Source organism: Myotis davidii, unplaced genomic scaffold (genome assembly GCF_000327345.1).
Source record: "Myotis davidii unplaced genomic scaffold, ASM32734v1 scaffold238, whole genome shotgun sequence".
Classification (NCBI taxonomy): Eukaryota; Metazoa; Chordata; class Mammalia; order Chiroptera; family Vespertilionidae; genus Myotis; species Myotis davidii.
Window position 1 is genome coordinate 5,565,341 of NW_006293779.1, and position 11,352 is coordinate 5,576,692.

Genomic DNA, 11,352 nt, shown 5'->3' on the forward strand with positions numbered 1-11,352 from the left:
GAGAGGAGACAGAGAGCTATTGGTGATAGAGGAGCTATGTGTATGAGCCCATTCTAGTTTATATCAGTTGATTCAAAGTGAAGGACGAAATAGATCAACTGTTGTTGCTTAGATGTGTTGATGAAAGAGAAATGGTTGTCTTGAGGCAAAGATATACATCCTCCAGAGTTCACAGGGGCACTTGCTCCAGGGGCCGAGGGTGGGTGTCCCCGCACAGCTGCAAAGCAGCCCCGACACCATCTGAGAACCCCTCCTGCTTACAGAAGGAAGGCGGCTTGTAAACAGCGGGTGGAACCAGGAGGCCCCGAGCTGCTCCCGTGAGAAGCAGAGGCCTCCGTCCCAGCCCTCCTGGAACCGCGGTGCCTGGGCTGCCCGGCGCCCGCATCCCCTGACTCCCAGGTTCCTGCTTGCACACAGGCTTTAGAGCGCAGGTGCAGACTGTGTTCTACCCGGTTTTCATAGGGGCTGCTGTTTGCGTTTTCCACAGAAAAAACGATGAACTGTTAGGTTCCCAGCCTGCGGCCCGAGTCGGTGCTGGTCGGGGTGCAACAGCATCCACACAGAGAAAGCAGCTCCTGAGCCCAGAGGCACCTGGGGCTGCAATGCCCTCCCTGGGTTCTAGCCCTCTGAGCACACAGCCCTCCCCCTTCTTCTCTTCTTGTCATGGGGGAGGAGGGCGCTTACAAGGGACAAGGAAGAGGGGCTCTTCTGTCTCCGTATGTCCCTTCTCCATATCTGCTTCACTTCCTATTAATCCAAATAAAGCTCTTGACCTTTTCACCGATTTTCAAAGAAACTCCACTCATGCCAAGCACTGCGCGAATTTTGGTCGGCACTGCGGAAGGCTGGGGAGGGGAAAGAAGGGAGATCTCAAGAAGGGTCCCATCTTGGAACACTTGCACCCATCACCTCCTCTCCTCTCCCTCTTCCATCTGTTCTCAGCACCCCCTCCCAGAGGGCCTGCCACTCCCTTCTCTACCGGGCAGAGAGCTCCCCGTCCTGGCCTCCGAGCAGAGGGGTCTCTGCTCACAGGGCGGCCTCCCTCCTCCCGGCATGTGATTTTTCCCTCATTCTCCTGGTCATTCAATAAAACGACAAAGCCTTAGGGCTGACCTCGAGAGCCATCCATTCGACAGCAGCACTTTATCTGGTGCTCTGGGAGAAGTGGTTTTCATCAGGATGGATAAGGCAGGAAATGGCAACATTTCTAAATAAATCCGGCAGGAGCTGGAAGAGGGGAGTGAGAGGGGAAAGGTTGAACCCACATGTTGATGGGAAGGACAGTTTGTCACAGGTGGGCAGTTGACAGTGAGCAAGGAGAGAATGTGTGTGTGTGTGGGGGGGGCATGTGGGTTGGGAGTGATGTAACTTGCTGCCTCTGCAGGGCCTGGCCTCAGTCAGTGAGATTGGGAGCCTGTGTGAAATCAATGTGTTCAGGTTGGGCGTTAGCCCTGGGGAGAGGTCAGAGGTTGGTCTGCCGTGCTGCACACCACTTCCTGCACCGCCCCGTCCCCACCCCTGTCCTTGCTGGGTGAGAGGCTGTGTCCTGGAGGGGACAGTGGCAGGGGCGGAGGGTGTGTGTGCAGCATCTCGCGTCACGTCTCTGCCACTCGTTAGCACTGTGACTTCGTGTCGCCTAAGGATGGGCCGAAACCACCTGGGCAGCTTGCTGATGCTTGGGCCCTACCCCTCCAGGTGCTGCTCCGAAAGCCCGGTGGGGTTCAGGGATGTGAATTTTGAGGAAAGCTGCCCATGGACTCAGACAGGCAGAGGGGTGCTAGCTTCTCTGTGGCTGGCTATCCTCAGCTGCCAGGTGAGGTTATGTGCTCACAGGTCCGCTCCTTCTCACCTCTTTCCACCAAACCCGCTCTCCTTGGAGCTCCATGGAGCTCTCACCGGGAGGCGATGACTCTAAGGCAGGGGTGGGCAAACTTTTTGACTCGAGGGCCACAATGGGTTCTTAAACTGGACCGGAGGGCCGGAACAAAAGCATGGATGGAGTGTTTGTGTGAACTAGTATAAATTCAAAGTAAACATCATTACCATCTTTTTGGTTGATTTTTCTTTGTTAAATGGCATTTAAACATATAAAATAAATATCAAAAATATAAGTCTTTGTTTTACTATGGTTGCAAATATCAAAAAATTTCTATATGTGACACGGCACCAGAGTTAAGTTAGGGTTTTTCAAAATGACACACCGAGCTCAAAAGGTTCGCCATCACTGCTCTAAGGCCACAGCCTGCAGCTGGCCCTGAGGCGCCCAGTGGAGCCAGAACTAACGTTTCTGCTGCCCACCGGCAGGCAGGGTGAGCTGCTGGCAACGTGTTGGCCCAGGTAACAACTTGCCTTGGGAGCTCCACAGTTGTGGCTTTGCCCACTGTGATGCTGACAGGAGGACAGGAGCTTTGATCGGGGGCCTGCCAGTACCAAGTGTCTTGCAAATAGGACCTCATCTGACCCCCATAAGCCCCCTGAGCAGAGTCATGGTTCTGCCCATTCTGCAGATGGGCCAAAGGGGAGGCGCGAGGCCCTGCCCCAGGTCACACAGCTTGTTTTGCTTGTTGCTCTTGTGAACCAGGAACTTGGATGTTGTTTAATGTGCTGTCCGACACTGTAGGGTTAGTTGACCTCAAGCTGCTGCAAATATTAATGTACAAACGTGAATAGACACTTATCTCTAGTGTAAGCGTGGTTTCTCCTCCAACAGATTTGATAAACAAACGGGGGGACCATTGGCCTTTTGGTTCCTTTTTTATTTTTTATTTTTTGCCCGGGGAAGCTGCATGACTGAAAAACTGAGATGTTCTAAACCTTGAAAGCTGCGAGACATCCACATCTAGTACCTGTCAAATAACAACGTATTGTGCTCACGTTTTAGAGTCGGTCTGACTCCAGAGCCTCTGCTCCTTCCACTCCAGCCTCCAGCCTGGGCCGCCCCCAGACCACAGGCCTGCAGCCCTCTGGGCTCCTCTGTGCTGGCAGGAGGCCCGGGGCAGCACCGGTACCTGCGGGCCTGGAATTCGGGGAGAGGCTGCTCTGGTGGGTCGGAGCCAGGTTCAGAACACGTGTTCCCAGAGATGTTTAATAATATTGAACATTTTTACTGCCTTGCTCCCCTACTTGTTCCATCAGCGATCCGCCTCCAGCTGCCGGCAGGACACATCCTCAGCCTGTCCCTGCCAACCCATCTGTCCCTGGGAGACAGCTTGCCTATGGGCCTCTCTGTTTTTAGACTTCAGGAAGGTTGGACATCAAAAACACAGAGACGGTTCCTTCCTTATAAACAGCTGGCCAGAGGGTGCGTCTGGGGCCCGGCCAACGGAGGGAGTGCAGTGCATTCACCTACGTGTTTCCCCTCCTCATGCTCTCTGCTCCCAGCTCCCCTGCAATGAAACGCCAAGCTTCTCTCCACCTGTGAGGATCACACAGACCAACCTGGGCCCTCGAGGGGTTTCAGGGTCCAGGTTAAGCCCCGCGGCCGCTCTCCGCCACTTAACACTTTTATCCATCCAGGGAAACCGGGGCAGTCTGGGCAGGTGGAGAGAGCGGATGGCATGTGAGGAAGGAGGGGAGCTCTGCTGTCTCCCTGGTTTCCTCCTCCTGGCCCAGAGCAGCTCCCCGAGACCCGCCCCATCTTGCCCCCTGCCCGATCCTGCCCTTGGCTTGGTTCTTGTCTCTGTCCTCTAGTTCATTTCTCCTTCCGGATCCTTAGTCAGTCCCATCTTCCAGCAATGTTATCCTGTCATAACTCTTGTCATTTTATTTTGCTTGTACTTAATTCAGACACGTCTCTCTTCCTGTTTCTGAAGACACTGCTGTGCGTCAGTGCCTAGGCTGAGCCCCATGCAGGACAGAGGGTGCGGGGCGTCTCCATCATTCTCATTTGGGGGCCTCAGGTCCTCGTTCAGTGCTGGGCACACAGGAACTCACTGTATGCTTTTGCTTCAAGGACTTGAGTTCAGGTCATGAGCTTTGTGTCTTGAATCCCTAACTGAGAAGGCCACATCCTTTGGTGCCGCTGGTTTGTTCTCCGAGCAGCTACTGACTGGCAGGGGCATGGGACTCGGGGAAATGCCTTGAACCCTGACCCCTCTGGGTGTGCAGGGATGCCGTTCTGAAACAATTTCTTGGGAAAAAATTGAATGAAATACCCAATGGAGTCCAGCGCGGCGCTGTAGACAGAGCAGTGCGTTTGGAGTGTGAGTCCTTCCCGGGCTTTCACTTTCTCTGTAAAACAGGGTGGTAACACCTGCGGGCGGGACCGTCACCGCCTGGCCCAGCCCCTTGCACAGGGTAGGTGGCAGGTTCTCACGCACCTTGGCTTGGCAAACGGACCGAATGCTTCCAACTCAACACTGCCACCTTCTGACAGAGTTTCTCTAGAGCTGCAGGGTGACTGGGGAGACCGACAACTAGGAAATCCTCCAGGGCAGTGGGGTTGAAGAGGCATCTTGCTCATCTGTTCTGTGTAGTCCAGAGGCTCCATCCACCTCTGGCTTCCCAGCTGCTGCCCCTGGGGACAAGCTTTTTCACGTCCCCAGGGGCAGCCATTTCTTAGGTGCAAGTAGCCCAGGAGCCCAGGGTTAGAAGGGACTCCACCCAAGATAGACCTGGAATTCCTGACCCCTCTGTTTTCTCCCAGTGAGGGACCTTTTCACATTTTTAAATAAAAACTTAATCCTTTCTCCTCCAATGAAATCATTCAATACTGTTCATTTCCTTGTAGTATATATATGCACCGCTTTCGCTGACCACCACAGATTTTGATATGCTGTGTGTTCATTTTCATTTAGTTCGAATTACTTCCCAATTTCCTCCTGATTTCTTTGACTATGAGGGTGTTCCAGATATCTTTCTGTTATTTATTCCTAATTTAATTTTGTTGAGGTTGGGAAACATACTTTGTCTGATTTAAATCCCCTTAAATTTATTGAAACCCAGCAGATGCTCTATCTTGGTAAATGTTCCAAGTGCGCTTGAAAAAAAAAAGTGTATACTACTGTGTTGGGTGGAGTGTTCATAAAATGCCAAGTAGCTCAAGTTGGCCGATAGTCTTTTCAAGGGTTTTACATCCCTAATAATTTTATGTTCTACTCCTTTTATCAATTACTGACAGAGGGGAGTTGAAATCTCCAGCTATAATGTGGATTTGTCTCTTTGAAAGAGTTTAAAATGAGAAAGAGTTCTCTATTTACTCACATACTTATCATTTTTGGTGCTCCTTTCCTTGTGCAGACCCAAGCTTTCTTCTGGTATTTTCCTTCTTCCTGAAGAACTAACTTTTAATATACTTTTAGCTCTGGCCTGGTGCTGATGAATTCACTCAGCTTTTATTTTTCAGGAAAAAGAAAGTTTTTTGCCGTTAGGTTTCAAAGATATTTTTGCTGGGTATAGAACAATAGGATGAGAGCTTTTTTGTGTTTTTTTGTTGTTGTTGTTCCAGCGGGTTAAAGATATTGCTTCATTGCCTTTTGACTTGCTTCGCTTCTGAGAAGAAATCTATTATCATTTTATCCCCTCCTCACTCCTGAAACATTTTTCTCTTTACTTGTGGCTTTTAGCAATTTGATTCTGCTGTGCCATGGTATGGTTTTCTTCAACTTTCTTCTCCTTTACTTGGGTTTTACTGAGCTTCTTGAATCTGTGGGTTTATAGTTTTCCTCATCATGCTTGTCTCTACTTTCTTAAACATATGTAGCCTATTTGTAGCTTTTTCAATGGTTGCTCGCCCAATCTTGCACAAAACCATGAGGGGCCTTTTGGGGAGCACCTCCCCCAGTAACCCAAGGCCTCCACTCAGGCCCTAGGAGGGGCTGGCCTCCTCTGTACCCTCCCACCCGATACCTCCATCCACTCCTTCCCTTGACAGGTGCTCTACATCTGTTAAAAAATATAAACATTAATCATCTCTTTTAAAAAAGAGTTGGTAGCAGATAAAATGAACAAAAATAAAACATTATTCAAAAATAAGAAACACTAAAAATTGAGAGCTTTCTCAGCAATGAGAAATTTTAAATGAAATGACACTGTTTGATTTTTTTTTTTAAAAGGAGACCTTAAAAATCGAAGTGCGTCAATGACGTCATTATTGAGTCACAAGCGTATTTTTGTGTGCATTTTTTCCAGCAACTGTCAAATGCTCTTTTTGACTACATGCTAGCTGGGGAAATGGAGAGGAGATATTTTTAAGCTATGTCCAAATATTTTCCCTCTGACTTTCATCTTCAAATAAAATCTCTTGTTCATTAACTTTGAGAAGATCTTTAAGAAAAAACTTTTTGGATTTTTGGCAGGGGCTGTCATGGTTTTATTATCAACAAACTGCAGTTTCTGTTTCCAAAAAATAAAAAATCCCCAGCATTTAGGGTTTATATTCGCCGTCTCTGGTTTTACCATGCCTCGATGGAGACTGCACTACTGAGTTACCTGCATCAATTTCCGCGCTGACGTGTTTATATCCTCTTGTGCAGAATGCCTGCACACCAGGACGCGTGCTATTCCTCAGAGGGAAGCGTTGCTTTGTCAGTTGTCATCTTCTTCCTCCTCTGGAGGATTGAAGACGTCTCAATGGGTGTGACCGTGAACGCAGGCCATAACTCTGGTTAGACCTTGGAATTTATTGGTTCAGACTTCAGATTGTTAAAACAATAGCTACAAAAAACCCGGAATACAGTACACTGGCACTGGGATCACTCATGAGCCTCGCTCCGACCCCTGCCTCTTCCCAGCTGTTCTGGGTGCTGGTGGCTGGGCGGGAGCCCAGGACCCCGGCCGAGCTGACATTGGCTCAGGATAGAGAACTGGGGAGGTGCAAAGGTAGCTGCTCTTGGGCCCTTAGAAACCCTCCCTGCAGCACCACTGGCATCCCTTTGCATGAAGCTGCGTCTGTGCTAAGGACACCTCGTCATAGTGGAAGTCCGTGCCCTGACATCTCCCTCCCAGGAGAGAGGAGGTAGGGAGCCTCCAGAGGGAGGAGCTGCCATTGTTGGAGCAGAGACAGGCCCGGGACACCCACCTGGGAGATGACCGCCAGGCCTCCTTGGCCTCCAGGGGTGTGGAGGCGAGAGGACGGAGAGCTCTGTGACCCGGCCTCTCGGGAGCAGGGTCCCCCGTTCCTCCATGTGCCCCAGCCCGCTGGCTCCTTGTGGCCTTCACCTTGTCCTCTTGGCTTCTCCCTCCCACAGCAGTTGCTCCTGCCCTCCTGCAGTGCTGCTCACATTTGTATCGACAGTCACCAGCCAGCAGACAGCTCTCACAGGCGCGGGCTACTCCCTGGACTTCAATTTAGTCTGTTTCTGTGCTTTGTGTCAAAAAAAGTTGTTGTTTTTTAATTAAAGTAAAAATTTGAAGATGGTTCTAGTTCCAAGGTTTCCCACATTTTAAAGGTCACATGCTCTGCCTCCATCACCACTTTTTCTCTGATGTGTATTTGCCAGGAGGCATCATGGGGGGTAGCAGTGCCAGGCAGACTCAGGAGACCTGGGTATTAGGCAGATGACCTTGGGCAAGCCCCTCTCCTCCTCCAGGCTGCACGTTCACCTCTGAGGCCTGAGGGGTCCGTCCAGATCAGAGGTCTCCATGCATCCCAGCAGTAAGAAAATGTGGAGCGTGCACCCATACTATACATACATTATCTACAAATGATGTGCCTTTACTATCAGGCCCATGTTAACTTATCAAAGCTAAAGATTACATAAAATATGTTAAGATATTTTACATAAATACCGTATTACATAAAACATTTTATTTTATAAAGCAAAATGTTATATAACAAAATTTCTCCCACCCACAATTTAATCGTTGGCTTCTAGTTAATGACAATAGTGTAAGGAAAAGCCATGTGGTTGATGGGCTTCATTATTCTGTGAAATCTTGCTTTAACCTTTGACCCAGAGCCATTCGGAGGTCTGGTTCTAGCTGAGTTTATTTTTTATGGCTGTCGGAGCTAATCCAAAGACAAGAGATGCGGTGTTGGCTGTATTAAATCATGGTATCAGTATCAGTCTCATCCACCAATTAAGGGCTTTTTATTGAAGTTAAGCTAGTAGGTGCCCATCGTCTCCACGTCAGCCAGTGGCTCTTTACAAGCTAAGTGGAGAGCATTGCGTTTTCATATTTTTAACAAATGGACTCAAAGCCCTCTGGCCCTCTTCATTTGGATGATTAACAAACAGACTTTAGAAATCTGTGTCTAATGTCTGCAGGTTTGCAGCGTTTTTTCTAGGTGACAACACATGTGTTCAACAACAAAAGTCTCATTTTCAAAATATTCTCTGACTCACTGTTCAGATGAGTCACTTTTACCTTGAAGAGTCAGAAGAATGCGAGTTCATTTTGGGGTGGATATCTGCTGAGTTGCCTCTGAGCTGAGTGTTTGCTCAGAACCCCGTGGTTCAGGCAGGCGTCAGAGGGCCCTCTCCTGTATGCCCCTGGGCAGGCCCAGGTCAGGGACACCAGGGGTTCCTAAAATCACATCACCCTGACTCACATGGGGCTCATAATTTGAGAAATAGTTTGGTTTAAAAGAGAAAATTGTTGATATCTATAGTAGTTCGGTAATAACTAATAGTTATCATTTGTTGAGTGGTATTTATCTGGCATTCTGCTGTTGAATCCTCACCACAAAACCATTAGGTAGATTCAGTATCATCCCACCCTGTTTTGTAGATGAGAAAGCTTAGGCTCTGGGAGACTATGTAATTTGTCAAAGGTGAGGTCACTTCACTAGCAAATAGTGAAGCCAGGACCTAAACCCAGGCCTGGCCAACCTCTACATCCATATGTTGACAGTGGCTAACACTGGAGAGTGGATTACAAACAATTTGTATCCCATTCTTTATTATTTTTTGATATTCTCAAAGTTTTATACAAAAAAATGGAGAAAAATTAGTAAACATAAAAAGAATGACACCTTTGGAAGGTTTGTGCAGGAGGAGATGACAGGGGGAGGAGTGATGGTGAGCCTGCTTTATCATCCCGTATCCTCTTTGATGGTCCTAGCTCACTGACTCCAATATTTAGGTTGTTGCTATAATTTTCCTCTCAAACTCATTACACTGTAGGGTAAGTAAGGCTCAGGGAGGCACGAACCTGGCACTGGTAGAACTCTCTCCTCCTCGTCTTCCCCACCCACAGGCCAACCCTTTCAGAGACCGAATCTGCAGAGTGTTCTCCCACAACGACGTGTTCTCCTTTGAGGATGTGCTGGGCATGGCGTCCGTGTTCAGTGAGCAGGCCTGCCCCAGCCTGAAGATCGAGTATGCCTTTCGCATCTACGGTGAGTGCTGTGGGGGACTGAGCGCTGAGGGGGGACGTGCCATAGAGTAAATACCACGTCTGGAATCCATCAACCTCAGTGTATTGGTGGGATGGTGTTAATTGGGGTTTACTGGGTATTTAAGAGTATTATCATGTTTGTCCAGACTGTAGATTCTTAAAAAAGAATTGAGAGTTATTATTCCAATGGATTGATACATTCTCCTCTGTGTCATCAGAGTCAAACAAATGGTTATTGGTGTTGATATTTCATGATCTTGGTGTGGGCAGGAGAGAGATAGAGATAGAGATAGAGATATATTACATTATGGGTATAAAGTAGTATTGCTTGTTTTGTAGAACTTACTAGTAAGAGATTTGAACACTGAAACTCAGCCATTAAATGAACGAGCAATCTTGGGCAAATCATTTCACTTTTCTAAATGACGAAGTTGAGACAAATCACTCTGAGGCCCTATGACTTTTTTTTGTCTCTGATTTTGCCTTGGGTAGCCATAGGCTTTGCAAAACTTCCACCCTTCAGCAGGCCATCTCGGAGAAGTGTCCCCACCCCCAGCCTCTGTAGCCATGTCTGTTCCTGCGACTCTGCTTCTCCTGGCGGAGGTTGCCTGCCATTCTCAAAAAGAATCAAAATGAAAGAAACAAAGCCGTCAAACAGACCATGTGCAAGGCTTTAAGCTCATTGTGACCATTCCTTGGCCCCAAAGGACTTATTCATTTAGGCTTATACATTTTGGCACCTCACCTGCCTCCTATCCCTGCCAGCTCCTCCACACGGCAGCCACCATCTTAGTCCTGCCTCACCCTAGTGGACTTGGGTAGGATGAAGTGGAAGAGTTTTAGGCCAGATGGACCTGTGAGGATACAGTTTTCTCATCTGTAAAAAGGACTTAATGCGATGTTTGCATCCTATCCTGTGTTTGCTGACACTGTCCTCAGGGTCAGCATCCAGTAGGCTCAATCACAGTCACAGAGTGCCCTACTGAGAAGGGCTGAGTAGGCACCTATTACAGTCACTTCCGCAGAGAGCAATCAAAAACTCTAAATAAAATATAGTAAGTAACTACCTGATGGCACTGGAAAGTTACCAAAAGCAAATCGATTCTAGCGGGGGCTGACGCTCGAAAGGAAGAAATGACACTTGATGGTCCCTCTCCCCTGCCTTTTTTAAAAAAGAAAACGTTTTTAGCCCGAAGGTGGGCCTCAGTGAGTAGCATCATGCAGGACTGACAGAAACACTGCACCCTTTCTGGTGTGAAGAATCAGAAGAATCATTTTTCCCCCTGAAAAATGAAAAGAAGGGGAGAGTCCATGAAAGGAGAAAGCCAGAGAAAGGGGGCCCACGTTTTGTGTAAGAACTATGCCTAAATCTCTACATCACATGTCCACAGGCAGACTCCAAGCAGCTGAGGTGAGGGTAAGAGACCTGAACTGAGATTGGAGCTGCCACGGCATTTTAACAGGGACCCTCTGGGACAGGGTGAGCAGTTTGAGTCCAACCAATGGCCAGTTAAAACAAAAAATGCAGCACTCTTTGGAGGAATATAACAGAATATGGAATTTCCACAACCAAGTGTTTATAATGTCCAACATACGATCCAAAATTAGTCAATATACAAAACTTGTTTTAAAAATTGATGCATTCTCGAGAATGGAGACGGACTCTGACATGACCCTGATGTTTGGACTAGCTGATAAGTATCTTAAAACAGCTATCATAACCATGCCCAACGATATAAAAGAAAGTATGTTCACAATGAATAAAAACATGGAAATTTTCAGCAGAGAAATAGAAACGGCAAGAAAGAATCCAGTGGAAAATATGTAACTAAAAAATAAAATATCTGAAATAAAAATCACTGGACGGCTTCACAGGAGAATCAAAGGAGAGAGTCAGCAAACCTGAAGGTAGATCAATAGAAATATAATCTAATCTGAAAAATAGAAAAATGCTAAGAGAAAGAAGGAATGCACTAGAGCCTCAGGGCCACATAGGGCCACAGAAAGGTCTCACAGAAATCAATTAGAGTCTCAGGAGGAGAGGAAAGAATGACCAGAGCAGAAAAGATGTTT

General features: G+C 47.7%; 1 protein-coding gene across 1 annotated transcript in view; it reads left to right on the top strand.

The window, feature by feature from the left end:
* The window catches only part of CIB4 (calcium and integrin binding family member 4), a 37,309-nt gene that overhangs the window by 16,410 nt on the left and 9,547 nt on the right, over positions 1–11,352 (top strand). Inside the window, exon 4 of the mRNA XM_015566445.1 lies at positions 9,139–9,280. Coding sequence (XP_015421931.1) covers positions 9,139–9,280 — 142 coding nt within the window. The remainder of the gene's footprint in view (positions 1–9,138; positions 9,281–11,352) is intronic.